Genomic DNA, 19,252 nt, shown 5'->3' with positions numbered 1-19,252 from the left:
GGAAATTTGTTTTTTTTTTTTTTTTTTTTTTTTAAAACATGACAAAATTTTGCTGGGTCCTGAAATGCATCTTCTGGGATTTGGGGGGGAGGTGGGGGGGTAGGGAGGGGAACAATGGCAATACTCAATTTAAGCACAAAATACTGATTTATTAAAAAGACCTCTTTGAAGACTACCAGGGATGTTAAATAATTACATTCAATAAAGAGTTAAGACATTTTTCAGGATTCTTAGTTGTATCAAGCACCTCAATGTAAAAAAACTAAATTCTAGTATTTGCAGATAAGCAGCCTATTTAAGATTATCTTTTATCAACACCCCAGAACAATGCACAAGGCACAGTGTGACTAAGCTTTTACTTCATTGCTGTAATCTGATGAAAGCATACAGAATCCAAAGGGCACATATTCCATTGTTAAAAGTAAAATTAAGTACAATTACTGAGCCTTAGCTTTCAGTTGTTGAATGCACATAATAAATTCTTTTTAACAGCATATTTCAGTAATGTGATTCAGTTCATTTACCCTCCTTCTCCCTCCCTTTTCTCCCAAGTTCTGCATTGTAAATGGTCTTATAACCCAGTACGTTAACTGTCCAGAGAACAAGGCCATTCCTGTTCTTAAACAACACTCCTCATTACTCCTAAACCATGCATAGCAGGCAGATGGCTAGTCTAACTTCGGATCAAGCCAGCATGCATCACGTAATTACTTCTCATCAGCCAACATCTTTGTCACACCCCACTAAACAGCAGCAATGAAAAGGATGTCCGGTTTACAATGACAGACCAGTGATGTTCTAGCAAAGCCCCTGAGCAAAACCCAAGACAGACTACTATGTATTTTACTATATGGGCCAGCTCTAATTATCTGAAAACAGAACTGAACAGTCACATTGGTGCTCTAATTACTGGGGAGACAGAACAAGAGAGGAGAAAATCTCACTGTGAGAGCAAAGAGGAACCCAGACAATAGCCAAAGATGCTGCTCTAGCCAGGAGAGAACAGCTTTACAAAGCCTGCAAACTCCTCTGCTTCAGTTCTCATGTTCTGCTTTACTCCCACATTGCTCTGACTCACTCAAGTCACGTCGATCCACATTTAAGCAACTCCAAAACACAGTTTTGCTATCCTTGTCCAGCTCAGGTACTGAGGAACCTGCTGACTTGTTGATACATGACCTCTATGCTCTTGGGACAACAGAAGTAAGTTGAGAGCATCTGAAGATTTAACACATTCACTTCAAATTAAGTTTCCTTCCAGATCCTTGGCTGATACACCTCCACCTACCTGGTTGTCAGCTTTGATTCAGCTAGCCTGTAACAGGTGAGCTGGAGCAGAAGAATGAAACTGGAAGTCTGGAATTTGGAACAGGGCAGTTGCATGCTGAAAACATTTGGAATCCAATGTGATGGAGCTGGATGTGATAACGTAGCTTAGGAAGATGGAAGGAGATTATCAAGATGCTCAGGTTTCAGAAATGTCATAGGAAGGTCAGGCATAAATATACACACAATATTGTAATGAGGCAGAATAGTAGTAGTTATAGCTGAAGGTTTTCTGTGACAGACATACTTCTACATTTTAACAGCGCACTGTTATCTTCAGTTGTTAAATTTACTATTACCTGCAGGAATCATACCGATATCTGGATTTCAGATTTCAGTATGCATCTATTTATGGGACTGGTACTCACCAGGCTGTAGAAGAACACACTGTGAAAAACTGAGTTGTTTCCCTCAAGAGCCTTCACTGGTCCTGCAGGATACTTCTATAATACCTCTGAAGATCATGTGAAAACTTCATAGTTACTTCAACTTTCACTGTCCAGGGCAGGACACTAATGCAAATATAACCTAGCACTTCTCATTTTTACAAGATATCCTTAACAGCATTAGCAAGCTTGAAGTGCAGCTCATTAAAACAAATCAGTTTCAGATGCAAAACCTACTGATCTCCCCATACAGTGAACACCCAAGCAAGACTGGGTATCTTGTTTTTCCAGTATAGTCTCCACCACTGTGCAATTATTTGCTAAGATATGCCTGATTTTGCATCCGAGTGAACTAAAACCTGAATCACAGACACATCCCAGATGTCCAAAGACAATGGAATCATCAGAAATGTATTGCCGAGCTGCATGCATGAACATACACATGCAGAACACTTCTAGCATTAAAGAAATGGAATATACAAGTGGGGGTTTTTTGGATTGGTTGGGTTTTATAATGCAAGTTTTTTTGGTGTTCAGGTGTGTGGGGGGGTTCCCTTCAAGAAAGGTACCAATATACACATCCTTCAGTTGTTTTGGGGTGGTTTTTTTTGTTCGTTTGGTTTTAAATGTAGGAAGTACCAACAAACTATTTAGCACCCACAAAGAAAGGTATACTTCCCTTTTCAAAATGAGGTGACTTCTTTTCTTATCAGCAAAATGAAATAAAACCAATCAGATGCACCCACAGAAAAGTTTTATGTTTTCTTCCCCTTCCCTTTATAAATAAAGAACAATGTAATTCTTCTATATTTGTGAGGACATTGATTATAGCTGAATGTTAGCACCAAAAGTATTTTCTGGGAGTAAGGAATTTAAAGATAGCGTTGTTGCTTTTCAAGATGACAACTTTTATTTCAAAAGTGTTTATTTAGATGATCAGCTGCTAGCTAAGGCAGATTAAGTTGCATATTAAAATGATTCACTTTTTAAAAAGGAGTTCAAGTTTTTGAATGTTCTGTGCATTATCAATTTAAGAACTATGCCAATCTGTACCCAAAGTGATATGCCCAGTTTAAATATAGGGTCACAATGGATAAATCATGTGCAGAAAAACAAATCCCATACTCCCTCAAAAGGGAGAACTCTATACACGCTATTTGAGTAGATTATTTTAGATTTAGGACTATAAAGCACCTTACCATAAGCATAAAGTCACTTTGGATAAAGTCTCTCTTTTTAACTTGATGCATTCAGATAAACACCAAACCGAGCAGGAAAACAATAACTCATAACACTACACCCGCCACTTGCCATCAAGAGAACAGTTACAACCAACCAATACACATCCACCCAAGAGACAGAAGACAGGGATATGGAAACAAAAGGGAACATGTCAACCAGCATGAGACTACATTACACTGCTAACAACGTCACCAGTTGGAAAACTTTCCAGAGTTGTATCTTTTCGGCAAAAACTGCTCATGCAGTATTGAACACAGCACAAACCAGCCAGATTTTCCAAGCAGCTAGCCTGGTTTGCAAGCTTACCCATCCCATTAAAAGCAGCAGCCTTGCTTACTTCAGAGAGAAAATAAACTATTTTAGATCCACACCTATTTGCTGCCCACATCAAGATCAAGTTGCCAACATTTCATGTGTCAAAGGCACTGTATTACAAACAATATACTAAAACTACATTTGGACAGATGTTAGGATCCAGAAGCCATGTATAGAAGGAGTTTAATTGCAACTAACCCAGAAACATACCTGAACCAAAACTAAAAACCAGCTTTTAAATATGCAAGAGGGTGTAATATACGGGAGTTTTTTATTTCTTCCCCCCGCCATTCCTTTCTTCATGCAAAAAACTTTTAAGTTAATCCTGCCATTCATCAAGCCTGCACATAAATTTCTAGTCATACAAGAGCAACTTTTGCTTTTTTATCAAATACTCCATCATCACAAAGAAAACATTACTTTTACCTAGTCAATATTGGCAAAACCTCCAGAGATTTTATTTACGTGCAAGTCAACACTAAAGCTGTGAGTTTTTACTTTATTAATCCTTAAGTCATTTGGAGTGGTTGGTTAAAAAAGAGTAATTTGGAAAGCTAAAAGCATTTATTGGAGAAACAAACTTTTGACTGAAGAGGTTAATTCTTACACTGAGGTTAAGAAATCATTTCCTCCTAAACAAGCACAAACACCGTCAGACACACCATACTGAGACCAGATGTGACCAACACAAGTGTCCAATAAATAAGAAACTTGTCATCTCCTCAAAAAAAATCCACTGGATTTTTTCCAGTTCTTTATTTTCTAACTTTAGCCCTTACATGAATATATTCAAAAGGCTTTATATGAAAATGCCAACATTCCCATTTCAAATGAAAACATACTTGTTCTAAAATATTCAAGCGCACATGCCTAAGAATGAAGGATGTAATGCATGGACCTAATGAGAAGGAGAGAAAACACAGGTAACATCACTGCTATGGACAGAGAGAGGCATGACTGCTAAATAAAATCAAGTACAACAGAATAACTAGAGGGATGGAGTAAAGAGGTACTGTTTGGGATTACTAGAGACTGGAAGCTTTTGAAGATGGAGAGAACACATATATCATAACTCTGCTCTAAGGAAAGCTTTTATAACTTTTTTTCTTCAAGTTTCACAGCATTATTCATTAAGCAGCCATTCTTCATGCTAAGCAGAAATGTGACTGACCAAAACACTGCTAAAAGGCTGTATGCATTCACTGAGTGACAGCAGTATACAAGAATTTCACTCATATAGAAGTCTGAAGAGTGAAACTTGAGACTGAATATGCTCAAGTCGCCATAAACGCATCCAGCGGACAAAAGGTACTTGTGTGCCTGTTTTGGGGGAAAGAAAAAAAAAAGGCAGAAAATCTGTTGCTTCTAATCCAAGATCAAACATGTAGTGAAACCCCCCCAAGAAGCAGAGAGCAGCATACTGATGAGTTTGATCATTCTTCAAGAATGATTTCGCTACTGCCAAAACATAACTTCAATAATTTAAACTGTTGTCCCATGAATTATCTCTTTAGACTGAGATCAAAGTATGCAAGATGAGAAACCACAGAAACAGCTCTATTAGATTTCTTTAGTCTAAACTTGCTAAAAAATAAGGTTGCTTAATGTCAATACAACCTTTGGAACAGAAATAATTGAGCATTTATTCTTAAGAAGAATGCTCAAAACAGTTCTTTAAATATATTAATCTAGTTAAATGAAAGGTTTAAATGTCATTAACAATCAAAATGAAGAATGTGGAAGTCTTAAATGGCATTAACAGAAAATTGCTAGCCATGAACGATGCCATTTGATGCAGCAATATTTTCAACCGCCTACAAGGGAAAACAAATCCTACCAACACTGTTTCCCTACTGAAACACTCTTATTCATGCTGCTATATTTCATATAGCAGTGCAGAAAAGCACTCAAGAGATCCCTGCCACGTCCTGAGGAGGGGAAAAAAAAATTAAATCAAAACTAACATTCTTGGCACGATGAAGCTCCTTTACAAAGGACTGCCAGAAATTTTTGTACCAGCAGCTATTTCATTAGAAACTTAAGGCATCTAAGCTTATGTTTTCTTTTTCATTTAAGCATGAAGTTCCTAATTCAACTACAAAAAGCATGAAAACTAACAAAGATATAGCGTACATCTTAAAAGATTTTCTACAAAAAGATACTGCACTAGAAACATACTGATTTTTCTAGTTTGTTTGAAAGAATGAAACCAGTCACTCCAACAAATTAATTGGATCAGACAAAACTACCATAACAGGTGTGCAAAGCACAGCATAAGAAAAATGTAAACAATTTTATAGCTTCCTGAAATCAGGTTCAGTTAGTTAAAACATAATTGTTCCTTTATTAAGAGCTTTATTTCAAGAAAGGAAGACACTGAAATAAGGTTGCTGGAATTTCTTCTGGGACAAGGTGATCATCTCTACTCTTGCCCTGAATCTGTGGGTTTTCTTTCTAAAAAAAGAATAAGCACAAAAAGATTAAATAGCAGGTAGCGTGTAATCAAGATAGACAGAATGGCCGATTTCGGTACATTAAGATAGAAATCCCTTTCCAGCCATATCAGGAATGTTTTTAGCACACTGAAAGATTTTATAAGTAACTGTTATTGCCTCCTTGTTCTAAAATTGGTCTTTGGATACCTAAAAGCAGATGCAAGGGCAGCTGGATCAACTAAATCAGAAAACCCCACAGAAATCTTGGATTACAGAACCATTAAGACTAAAGCTGGGGGTTTTTTCTGCTTTGTTTGAAAGTCAGGTAGTCCATTATTTGAGGAACAAATTAGCTTACAACTCACTAACTAGGTCCTTTAATTTCTTAAAGTCATTTGCTAATTAGCTCTTCCAGAATTCCTCAATTTTCCAGATGGGGAAAAAAGCCTTCCAAAGCTGCCATCCTGAAAAAAACCCCACTGACACGTCTGCAGGAATTCAGGCACTTGCAACATACCTGTCATGAAGCACTGCTGACACCTCCCCTCTGAGCACAGAATGATCCATACATACCACCCAGGTTAGTAACACCCCTGTTGACCAAAGGAGATAAAATGTAGTATGTAATTTTAGGTGACAGTAGCCACACTGAAGTATGCTTAACATGGTAGAACACATGAAGTTGCAGCAAATAGCTGCCAAAGATCTGTGGAGTCCATCTTTTGTTTTTTATAAGAAAATTAGGGTCTTTGTTTGAAGAAATAAAAATGAGTCACAGAAGGCCACAAAGCAGATGAGCCACATTCTAAAATCTATTCAGGCACAACAGTATCTGCGTGCTGTCCATCTCCATAATACCTTTTGAGGTTTTTACAGAAATACGTCAAGGCTATCAATAGCAGAAGAAAGAAAACTGACTCAAGAATAAATTCTTCTGATGATAAAAAAGGAAAAAAAATATAACAATATAAGCAGTGCCAATCTCAATGAAAAGCCTTTATCCCAATATTCCCCAAACCTAGCGCACACACACTCCTTCTGCATGCATTTACTATCAGTACTGCTCAGCTGTGTTGCCTGTATTTCTGCTACTCCCTTGACTACCATAAACTTCAATTAGTCTTCTTTTTGCTTGCAAAGACAGGATCTAATCTAGGATGCTAATTTCTAATTAACTTGTCCTGTATTCATGTGGGCTTTACGAACACAAGAACATCTAGGAGGAAACATAACTATAGCATTCCCTTTCAATGCAAGGACCAAAGCTTCGGTGCACCAAAGCTTCGCTGCTCCTCAGCTGTTAAAAGTCTGAACAGAAATGATAGCAGACTTGGGCCTAATTTGAAGCACAAACAGTAAATGAAATGAGAAAATTGAATTGTTCGCTTATTATTTACTCACTCATCTTTGTTCAGCTTTGAGAAGAAAAGGTTGAGAGGGATCTAATCAGAGGTTTCCAATACCTAAAATGTAGTTGTAGAGAAGATGGAGGTACTCTCTTCACAAGGATGCACTTACTTTTTTCCTTTTTTCTTCATTAAAAGTCTTTCTTGAAAGTGTGTTACGAACTGAATTACTTTCCAATGAAAATCAACATTAAGTCACTTTTGTCACCACAAGGCATTCCAGACAATGAAAATATTCTGTATTAAAAAAATAAAAATCACTGAACTTTACTAGTTGTTCTCTTTGCCAACAAAGCATCAAGAATGAAAATGAAATTCAAAAGTTGAACTAGGTCTTCAGACATTTTAATATTATGAAGCCTTGGGTGATTGTGACAATATTTATATCAAAATAATCTTTTCATTTCTTCTTTTCTACCCACATACTACTTCGAGTCTTTGGACAGATCTACATTTATGCTTTTCATCTTGCCTGCAGTACAGCATCGTTAGAGATATGCCATTTTGCCTGACTGGTAATTTGTTTGCTGGGGGGAGTAAAGAAAGAGCAGTTTGTTTGCAGGATCTTTTCCCTTGGCAAGAGATTGAAGATACAGGATACACAAAGGGTGCTGTTTCTCTAAAGAACTTACACATTCAGGCTAGCAAGAGCCTTAAACAAATGCAGTTACATTGATGAATGACTTATCAATTTATGTCATCAAATCAATTAGGATAAACTGCGAAAAAAGCCATCTTTCACAAGTGTATGCTGCCTGTATAAAGAGTTACTGTCAAATATACATTTTTTTTCCAGAACTATTTCTCCAACATCTTCAAGATGCAACCTTTGCTCCCTCGTTATCTACTTGGGTAAAATCCATCTTTCACAAAATGACATTATTCTGGTTTCAGAAAAGCTCCACATTTCTTAAACCTTTGAAACTTCTGAAATGTCTTCCTGCCTTATCCTTCAGCCATGTTAATTTACTACAGAGCATCCACCCATTACTCCTGCTTCTCTCACCACACTGAGTATGAAAAGATGCTTTCTAATGCCCTTCAGGGCTCAGCTTTGTTGTTTTTGCAATGTCTGTTCCCCTTAATTAGATCAACCTTTGGCAAACCATCTAACAAGCACCTCTGTTTTCTCATGTGACCCCTTACGCACAAAGGTGCCTTAAAAAAAAGAAGTGGTAAGTTCTCCTTCAAAACAACCACCAAGTCAGCAATGACACATGGCACTTGACAATGGTCAGTGCTGATACATTGCACCTACTTCTTCTTAGTCACTTGGTTTGATTTTCTATAGATCCCCATCCGCACCTGCTCTCTTTTTGCACTCCCAAGTTATAAGCACTTTGGATGAAAGATGTTTTGTTTTACCTTTGTATACCAGCATTGCTTGTCACGTGAGTATTCAAACTCAATAAATCACCTAAGGAGAGTTTCTGCAAACTAGATACTGAGCTGTACTTCTCAAAGCATTTTCACATACACACAAAATTGAGTAAAAGCATAGGATCATTAAATTGAAAAGAATAAGAGATCCAAACTTGTTGCAGAATCAGTCATTCATCTAGATGAAGTAAAAAATGAGAAATCTGCTTTATAGGAAAGTTCATAAATTTCTTCAATTTTTAAATTTTTATTTTTTAATTTAAAACACGAGACTGCATCCAGTAAGGTAGACTATCCGTAAGCCTTTGCAGCAAGAACCAGGAACTCAAGGTTGACATAGCACAGATAAACATTACAAGTGCAAGTAAGCAGCAATTGTTAAGGTAGCACTTTGCCTCTTGCAAGCCCAGTACAAAAAGCTGATTATCTCTGCTCAAAAGCCACCGAAACTAAACATGGCAAGAGAAGCAAGCTAATTGCCAAGAACTCTGCTAGCACGGTAACAGCAGAGACTCAGGCCTTTACATCAGAGGCTTTTCTGATCCAGCTGCAAACACCCAAATGCAACATCTGTTGAGTCAGGGTTGCTTAGGAGCAAGTGTTAAAGAGGGCATCGGACAAACATTTTAAAAAAGATTACACATTGATTTTTCTCTTTAATTGAAAAGACACTACGACAATGTTCCTTACTACGTTTTTTTTAAAAAATAAACCAACATACTGTTTCCAAATCTATTCAGTTTTGGCTCCTTGAAGCAAAAGCAAGATATCATTGTTAGAAACAGAAGTTGTGTGAAACTGCCCAAAGTCTAAAATTTAAGGAAGCTTCTGTTACTAAAAAACCACACTGCATACTGCACACAGGAGTTCATTAAGATTCAGCAGTAGGCATATACTGGATCAGTTCAAACTTCCTGAAATGCCATTTACAAGCACTGTAATTTCAGGTAAGCCGCATATACTAAAAAGGAAGTGAGACTTTAATAGAACCGGATCCACTACACTGAACTCCATAATACAAAACCATATTTAAAATCAGTGCAAGTAATTCTTGTTTTATGTAAACCATTCTACTGCAAAACTAGCTTGTACAGCACACAACAGAGTACTATTAAAGCAATATAAACATCTGGCTTGTGAAAATACACTCTAACACCCTGGATGCAAGCTGGCAATGGAAATATTACCAATCTGCAAGGTATAAAGCTCCAGAAGATCTACTGCCTTGCCCTCATCATCCTAAAACATGTCCCAAAACAGTCCAGGATACCTGCAACAAGTCAGAATCCAAACTGTTTCACTGCATAGCTACAGCAACCTTTAATAAGACATTGTACAGGCAGCAAAATAAGCCTCTAGAGCTGTTACACGGGGAAAGAAAAACCTTTATACAGTCTTAATTCAATCAAAGCTATAATCTCAAAACCATTCAGCAATTTCAACCTCTGCATAGCATTTGCAGGAGCACAATCACGCTTCTGTGCTCCCAAGCTAAAACAGGATAAGTTCATTGCCTAAGTACACTGGCATCTGTGACCTAACGGATCTTGGCTCTCAAGTCAATCCGTGTTTTGGCAGTTACGGGCTTCCTAATTTGAACTCTAAGAGTGACAAGTCTGACAATACCAGAGTCATTGTTAAATTTCAAGGCAAACGCAGAGTGGCATTTTATATAAAGATTTATGTAACTAAAGTTTAAAAACAAACCTGTCTGCTTATACACTCGTTAAGTGACATGCGGGATAAAAGCTGGACTTAAAAAAGCTCAGAGCACACTTTTACTCAAAGTCCAATCCACTAGTTTGTGTGAGCCACAAGTCATCGTCAGAAGTCCCTCCTCTCTTTGTATGTTATTTCTATAGTTTATCTGAAGCAAATCAGCTACTCTTTCCACGCCAATGACCTTGAAGATGACACTGCCTCCAACCTATACCCCTGTGTCTAGAGTAACGCCTCAGCCTCTCTGCTATGGCTTTGTGGCTGACAGCCTCATCAAAAGCAGAGACAGCTCTTCCCCACCCATACTTCACATCCAGTAGACCCCACAGGCACATCTCTCCAGACTGTAGTGTAAGGGGCACCTCTTTCCACATCCACCATTTCAGGCTGTATTTCAGGTTTTGGACAGTAAGCTGTTAAGAACCAGGCTGGTGAGCCCTACACACCTAACATGCATTACAGGTGGCAGAAGGTTCTCCCTTGCCACCTTCCCTTCTTCAATGCCCTTACTTTACTGCCAAAGTTAGCTTTTACCTGAAGATTTCCAAGGATGAAAAAACTACCTTGCTACATGGCATCACATCTTTCCCAAGAATGGGGCAGAGACCTGAAACTCACCCATTTCCACAAGCAGCTGTATGTGACACCAGGTCAGGGCACCGTGCAAGGACAGTCTCAACCCACTGCACTATAAGTAAAGTAGCAGAAAGCTGAATTTTTGCAAGACTGAGATGCGTGTGTCAAAGCATTGTTTTAAATGACATATTCTTTTGAATTTTAAGTTAGCTGATCAACTGTTTCATGCCACGATTTGCACAATGAATCAAATGTAAACTCTCACATAATTATGGCAAGATGAATCAAAATTTTATCAAGCTTATTAGTTGGCCCAAAAATATCCAACCAATTTGATGTAAAAGTGTTCTTAAAATGTTTAAGTCCTTACAGATTTACCATATCTTCAGTGTTCTGTAAAGGACTTGCATTTCACCTGCATTTTTCATCCCTCATAAACCCTTTCTCCAATATAAGTCACCTATGGCTACAATTTCAGCATATTAAAGCTCATTCATCACCACCTACACTTAATAAATCCACGTCAGTGATACTGATTCCACCGACAAAAGTTTGATTAGATGAGCATTGCATTTAAAAAAGCACACAGAAGCAATCCAGCAAATACAAGTAAAAAAAACCTGTATTATCTCCAGTAAGACAACAGGACTCATGACATTTGGATCCCACTTTCTCCTCACACGCAGTGAAAAAAATCCTGGTAAGAAAACAGCTGCTGTCTGTCAGTTAAAAAGAGCATAAAGCTTTATGTGGTTACTAAGATCAGGGAAGGCCAACGGAACATACTAGTCCATTCACGAGGAAACTGAATAGCTTAGATACAGCATGTCCCTTCGGTGTCCAACTTCTCACATACACCCCTAATCTACTGATTACCGAGGGCACAGCTCAAGTACCTATTACTATGGTACAAATTAGACTTACTCAGACATGGGCAGATGTCAAGTAGAACAAGGCACCCTCATTCAGCCTGTCAGGAAAAAAAACCAGCATAGGGAATGGGCGTGCATCTCTCTTTTGGTTGAAGTACTTTATTTGTACAATTTTAAGTTAAATATTTTCCAATATACTTATGAATTAATATTTTTTAAGTTTATGAATGTAGGAGTCAATACTACCAGGTGAAAAGGCTTGTATTGTACATTCTCATTTTATTAACAAAGCCACATTTTAACTTAACGGACTAAGTTGCAGTATATATTTTAAACCTTTTAAAGCTTGCTGCTTGAGCAAAGGTGAAACATTTTTCCACTTTTAACCAGAAATTCTGTACATTCAAAACTGCACAGTAATAAACCATGATAAAAACTGTAACAGGGAAACAGCAATTTCCATTATACATCCCACAAACTTTATGTAACTGTATAAATACCACTCACAGAAAGAGATATTACAGCACAGAGGTTAAAGCCAAGGTTATGATCATGTAGAACTCGGAAAAGAAACCAGTTCCTGCACCTCCACCCTGCAACAAGGACTAAACTCTATTCAATTCACAAGCTATTCCATTCTATCTTACCCATATTCACCCTTGCAATATCCCATAAGAATTAACAAAACTAGCCAGATAGATATTACCTGTTATTGCAGCTACTAATGCTCACACAGAGGAGTCTTAATGTAGGCAAATCCAGAAACACTGTTCACAGTGGGTGTCATTGGCTGGAAGCCTTATCCGCTCTCTTAAGTATCAGAGCACAACCTGATCCAGCCATATGCTGAAGACCGTGAAAAGCTGACTGCTATGCAAGTAAAACGTCCTTAACAGCAACCATCTGCACAAATTAAATGCTAGTCCCACAAAATAACTGTTATGTGTTTTTCACAGAGCCTTTTCTGAAAATTACCACACTAAAATATAGTCAACATCTGTAAATACACTCAAAGAAAAAATGTATGTATTCTCAGTAACTGTGGCATCACTGTGAAAATATTTTAAGGTATGTAGACTGATACTTGGAACATTGATACCTAAACTATATTTCTTGTAAAAAAAGAGAACAATCAAGTTCCAATTTTATTAAGCTGATAATAACAAAGATAACTGCATTATTTTTTTAATAAGATATTTCTCAACTGCACATTTTTCCAAGCTCTGTAGAGTGATACCCAGCTGGCAAGTAAATACAACTGTACTTGTCTAACACACTGTACCTGTCTAAAGCACATCAAACTTATGCAAGCCTGTACAGATCAGATGGCCACACAACTTCTACTTCCTTCATTCACCCTTATACCTTCTAGAAAGCTACAGCAAGAGTTTAAAGAACTTTTTTTTTTTAAAGGGTAAAGATTTTTAGTAATGAAAAAGCTCCTTTGCCCTAAGGAAGCAGCCTAGAAAGTTGAAACGAAAGAATCTGAACCAAACCAAGTCTGTGGTGATATCCCCTCACCTCATTGTTAACAGCAGAAATCTCTGTTGTTGAGTTTGGAGAGTTTAAACAGGGACACTTAAGAACAGTGTTATCCACAAAGGAAGCAGCCTAAGGAAGTAGTAGACCCCTGAGCAAGTCCTACCTGACTTACTGGGTCATAGGTGGGACTGCCAGAAGATGACTATCTCAGGGGCAGACCAGAGCAGTTCAATGAGCTGCAGAAGGAAGCTCTGCCCACGAGATCTAATCCAGGGACTCTGCTTGAGCCCTGACCAGAATCTGAAAACAAGGAGAACGTGTGCCATGACTAAGGAATCAAATACTCCGCTACTCTGGTTGTCCACAAAAGGCATCACAAAATGTAATATTTTTATTTAAAATATTAAATACTATTCTTAAAAGTTATATTATTATTAAATACTATTCCATATTATTGCTACTACTCAACCAACTGCGACAAAACCTTCATGGACTTTGGCCACAAGAAAGTGATCTCAAGGTCACAGAGTAAATTAAATCAACACCATTTCCTGGGTAAGTCAGCTGGATCAGCACAAGGATTTCTCCTGCTGCTTCATAAAGAATCCAGCACCTGGCCAGGACACTGTTACAAAGAAATCCTCCCGCAGCCTTCCTGAACTGGCAAGCAGAGTCTGGAAGAAGCCAAGGGAAAGATGACTACAAGCCAATATTATCTTGAAGCAGATTTTCTCTTGACTGAAAGCAAGACAGACTACCAGCCACTATTTGCAGATGCTGAACCTCATCCCAGAATGAGGAAATTAAGCACTAATGACAATTTTTGTAAAGTAGTTACTAAACTACAAATCACAAAACCATTTCTATGAAAATATGCAAAGGGCTCCAGGATGATGGAAGACTAAAAACCATTTAAAAACCTTTTTCTTAGATCTAGGTAACAAAACAGGCAAATCCCATGTAAGAATCTAAACTGGTTCCTACCTGGGAGTTTAAGCAATTACTAGTCTATTATAATAAAAGGATATTTTTCAATTTAAAAAAAGAACAAAATTTTCATGGTGTAGCATTAATACTACAAATGCAAAAAAATTTAGAAATCGAGGTGCCTGAGGTAACAGCAGTTCTTCTAACTTGAGCTCTTCAGTGCCAAGACAAGCACTGGAGTTGTCCACAAAGGCACCATTCTCCTAGATAATTATCTTTAGAACAAAGCAGTAGCTCCAGAGTATCAAAACTTAGGGTTTAAAAGAAAGCACTCAAGACCACATTACTCATATTATACTTAAAACAAACAAACAAAAAAATAAGCACAAAGACTATCATGAAAAATGCTAAAATAACATGCTGCTTTAATTCTCAACTGTTACTGGAAATTTGGCAAAAAAAAGGAAACACTGGGACTAATCACCCCAAAGGAAAGAGCTAGCTGATGAGTCTACAGCACTAGAAACATAGCATATTTATGGAGTCCATCTGACAAATAAGACATTGCATCACCTAATTGTGCTCATAAAAAATGACCTTGTTTCCACAACAGTAAATCCTTTAAGTACTTATTTAGGTACAGTTATATTCTGACATAGGGTTCTTCCTTTCCTGTAATATTTTGGGACCGCAGTTTAACTGCATGCTCCCAGAATATTGTTGTGTTCCAGCAGACAGGAACTGAAAACTTTCAGGAAAGCTTCTATTGACTACTATTTCCATCTTCTTTACGGCAAATATATCAGACTTCCAATCAAGATCAGACAAGGACAATAAAGTGCTAATAACCTGTCACGTAGAATAGGTAGCACATGTAAGCTTGACAGAAGGGCTCCTGTAAGTACCAAGTTAACCCTACTAAAGGTTACCCATACACCAAATCTGAGGGGTTTTTACTGATGTCTAGAACACATTCAGCAGTCAACAGTAAAAGCCTTTCGTAGACTGATCACTGTAGAAAAGCCAGGCATCATGGTTAATCATTTATGAAACCATATATATTCTATTGCTCTGCCTTCCAGCTCTTTATTTCAACGATCAGCTTTGCCTATGGTTTCCATGAAGGGCTCTATATTCACAGCTTTCCAGAACCAAATGAAACGGTTAGGCAAATGACACAGTTATTCTAAGCTGGGGGGGGAATCCTACATTAGCATTTTGGGCTTTTTAGAAAACACACGTCCGTTACTCACAAAGTGTCTCTCCACATCATCTCTGATAAGTGGAAATACCTCCTCTGTTCTTCATGCACCTGTAGTCAAACAGAAAAGAATTGAAGCAGAATCACAGACAGACATCCCGAAATAGCATCTGCCTCTCAGTTCCCATGAATTTTCACAAAACAAACCAAGATTTGTTCTAAACATTCACACACAATATGACTTTTCCCCCATTTCACTAACTTTCCCCAGTAAAATTATGGAGATAAAGGAGCACAAAACAAAGAAAACTGCTTCTTGTTTGCATGTATTACACTGCTTTTTGCTGTGGAAACAAGGATGAATTATGAAAACTAATCAAGTGAACAAAGAGAGCACATGCCCTAGATTTTTCAAATAATCTCTTGTTTTAACCCAGTTGTTCCTGAGCCTGCCCATCCCATGAACAATTTACTAAAATGGAAGCTGTGGCTCATTAAAGCCACCTTTTATTGGGTGGGAAAGGGAGAGAAACAGCTCAAATTATTTTTGTGCAAGATGTAATCACATTAATTTGTACAGAAGAGGCCAAATTTTTAATGAGTTCCATTTTTAAGATCTAATATAGTTGATCAAAAACTCCTTGTTCAATTTTTTGTCTCAAGTATATCTTACAGCCATTAACCAGAATGAAAGACTACAGACTATACTCAAATTTGTGAACTCGTACTTCCACTTGAAGCAACAGCGAAAGTTTTAACATTTCAATTTGCAGATATCTGTTAGCAGCAAGCATTGCAAAATATAAACTATGCAATACCCCTGAAAAAAGACACACTTCTGATTTTCAGTCTTTTACATATTTTACATTGATAAACATAAGTGAATGATAAAAAATTAGTAGCTGTATGAATTAGGTATTTCTTTAAAGCAATTTACTATTAATTCACAGCCCAAAGCAGAAATTACTATTTCTGAATTAATACTTTTAACATACAAAAGTAAATTAGCATACAAAAGTAAAGTAGTATTTTTAGATATGGTCATAAAACAGTAAATCTACGTAACAGATTTGAAAAAACACGTCAGTTTATATATAACAGAAAACAGAAACTTCTGCAAATCATCCTCTCCCCTCCGATTACTCTGTACCACCACAAATAAAATTCTGACTTCAGAAAGCAGGTCACAAGCAATGCTAATTTAGGAGCCTGTCTAAAATTTTATTTTGTTAAAGCAGATTTAGACGTTTAGTGGAAGGAAATCTCACATGATATTTGTAAGCATGAATTATAAATTCAGTGTGTACTTTGCAATACTTTAAATGTGCCATAACGGAGACAGCATCAAACAGAATGGCTTAACAGCATCTAACTTGCCCACTCCCTCCCACTGATGCCAGAGCAGCTGGTAGAATAAGGCGGTTCTTAACTCCTGGTGTTGCTGAACCTCAGGACATCCTCTTGTTTCAAATAAACTTCAGGTTTTCCTCTATTAAAAAAGTCTGCTGAGTAAATAGGATATGTTTTATCTATCCTCCATCATAAAACTAACGTTAAAAAAGTACCATGTACATCTGAACTGCTTTCCTACCATCACATTCAGAAAGTTATTTGCAAAGTCCTATGTGATGTGCAGTGTGGTTAATGTAATTGGGATGGATACTGCGGTCTCACTCCTTGTTTTTCCATCCTGTGGGCATTGAACAGGCTTCTCTGCTGAGGCAAATACATTACACAACAGTATGAAGGGATCAAAAGACAGGTGGCCCTCAACTTCGCAAAACTAAGGTTGGGATTAAATTCATTCTAAGAAATAAATGAAGTTGGCCTCCTCTTGGGCAAGCATACACTACAGATGGGTTTGTGTATATAGTTAAGCATCCTCCTTCCTTTGACCTGCTCGGCGAGGTCAAAACCATGTTCCTTTGATGTGGTCTTTCATAGGGTTGCTTATCTGTACCTATCAACTATACTGCTCACTCCAGCTTGCTTAAAGATTGGGAAGAAAACCTGACCTTTCAATTATTAACTACAAATAAAAGTAGGTTTTTTTAATCCTTCCACTTTACATAATTTCCCTAAACAGGTCACTAACAAACTTGCAGCTAAGTTGACTTGAAGTTTTTGGAGAAATAAGTGTTAGTAGCGCACAGTAAATTTGTGCTGTACCCGACAAAACTAGACCTGAATTCCTGAAAAGATCAGTTTCACCTTCTCCAAGAGACTGCTTAACACATTAGACTGACAAAACTATTTACATGCAGTCAGTACTACTTCTAATAACTTTAACCCTCTTGCTTAATTTCAAATAAAAAGCTATTAGAGTGACTTCAAAAATGAAATCCCTTCTATCTGTGTATCTCCTCCCTTCACCTGAAGGTTTCTCTGGGATGAGATTTTAGCAGAACAGCTTATGTTATCCGCTCACATTACTCTGCTTGTGAAAGCAAGCTGAGCCAATTATACTGCAAGGTGAAAGCTGAATTTTTCTTTTCTTAAATTTGGGGCATTTTTTTCTAAAATCACTGCTGATGGGACAAAAGAAACTACCTCTCTGGAGCTGGGTGGCTGGCTTGCAGTAGAAAATCATGAGAAATGCTACAAGGTTGTTTTTTTCCTGTACATAGGAGAAAACTAAAGATTATAAAAACGCATAGTGCAGGATGGGCAAGCTGATGCACATAAGTTCTAAAACTGGCAACTGATGGATTTTCTTCCAATAAAGTACAAAATTCAGCAAGTGCATGAGGAATATTTACGAAGTCTCATTACCATAGAAATTCAGATAGTTCAAATTCCGTGTTAAAAATAAAATTTTTCACACTCAGAAAAGTTTTAGTTAACTTTCAACTTTAACGCTAGAGCTGCTATCAATTTTTCCACCCTCACCGTTGATTCTACGTGCCCAATAGACAAATAGGAGAAATTCACACCTCCGCTTACAACTTTACAGCTACTCACTATGTCCACAGAAAGGACAAATCTGATCACCAGCACTAAGTTGCCTCCCGCTGCCAGGAGCTGGGGGCTGAATTTCTCACTGCTGTGCAAGTTCCTCAGATCTCTTTGGTTTGTGGTGTTCGCTCTTGTGGCTGCTGTTATATTTTGCTGTCATTCTTTCAGATACGCAAAAGCAAGTATATATATTTATGAATAATGATTCATTTCCTAGATAACCCATTATATTTGTTTTAACGGCCTTCAGCATGAATTTAGGAAGACAATTTAAAAGGGGTGTAGCTAAGATCCATGTAAAATTGATTAGCATTTCACAGAGAAGTTAAACTACTTCTAATTCCAACTCCATAAAATAAATAAAAACACTACATGTGTTGGTCATATGCCAGTGCACACCACTCGCATAGCGGACACCCTGTGAAACTGTTTTATTTTTATGCCTATATTTTGTCTTCTATCAGAATGCTCTAGATTTTTCAGAGTTGATAGACAGTGCTTATGGCTTATGTAGGTTACTTGTATCCATTACAGTCAGCTCTTCAGAAACAACAGCAAATTAGTGACACAAGACATGTCAAAGGGGCACAGTCTAGGAAGCCATTAGATGAACAAGCCCACACATCCTCAGTGGCATACAGTGAATATGAAAAATACACTCATCAGAGGACAGACCTCAGCAAACACGTCGTTTCTGCAGAAGGCAAGCTTTTTTCAAATGATGCTCAGAAATCACAAAGCTGGAAGATGCTGTGATTTAGCCTGACCTACAACGTTAACACAGTCCTTTCTCTAGCACAGTACTGCCAATGAAAACTGAAACCGTAACAAAACAGAACTGTTTGTCCTGCTCTCGGCTGGGATAGAGTTAATCTTCTTCCCAGTAGCTGGTACAGTGCTGTGTTTTGGATTTAGGAGGAGAACAATGTTGATAACACACCGATGTTTTAGTTGTTGCTCAGCAGTGCTTACACTAGTCAAGGACTTTTCAGCTTCCCATGCTCTACCGACTGAGCAGGCTGGAGGGGCA

At 37.6% G+C, this 19,252-nt stretch overlaps 1 protein-coding gene across 7 annotated transcripts in view; it reads right to left on the bottom strand.

Annotated features, from left to right (window-relative positions):
- Positions 1 to 19,252, bottom strand: part of KLHL13 (kelch like family member 13) — a 79,927-nt gene that overhangs the window by 55,377 nt on the left and 5,298 nt on the right. For 2 of the 7 annotated variants that reach the window (XM_009287595.1, XM_009287593.2), the window contains exon 2: positions 15,320 to 15,378. In XM_009287595.1, the coding sequence (XP_009285870.1) occupies positions 15,320 to 15,339 (20 nt within the window). In that variant the 5' untranslated portion in view covers positions 15,340 to 15,378. Of the gene's footprint in view, positions 1 to 6,221; positions 6,292 to 10,827; positions 10,898 to 11,709; positions 11,756 to 12,164; positions 12,251 to 12,363; positions 12,452 to 15,319; positions 15,379 to 19,252 lie in introns of those variants that run through there. The other 5 variants (XM_009287592.2, XM_009287599.2, XM_009287596.2 and 2 more) reach the window with 5 other exon arrangements.

This window comes from Aptenodytes forsteri, unplaced genomic scaffold, assembly GCF_000699145.1.
Source record: "Aptenodytes forsteri isolate BGI_AS27 unplaced genomic scaffold, ASM69914v1 Scaffold265, whole genome shotgun sequence".
In the NCBI taxonomy this organism is placed as follows: Eukaryota; Metazoa; Chordata; class Aves; order Sphenisciformes; family Spheniscidae; genus Aptenodytes; species Aptenodytes forsteri.
Note: the sequence above shows the minus strand (reverse complement) of the source record. Positions and strands in the feature narration are given on the sequence as shown.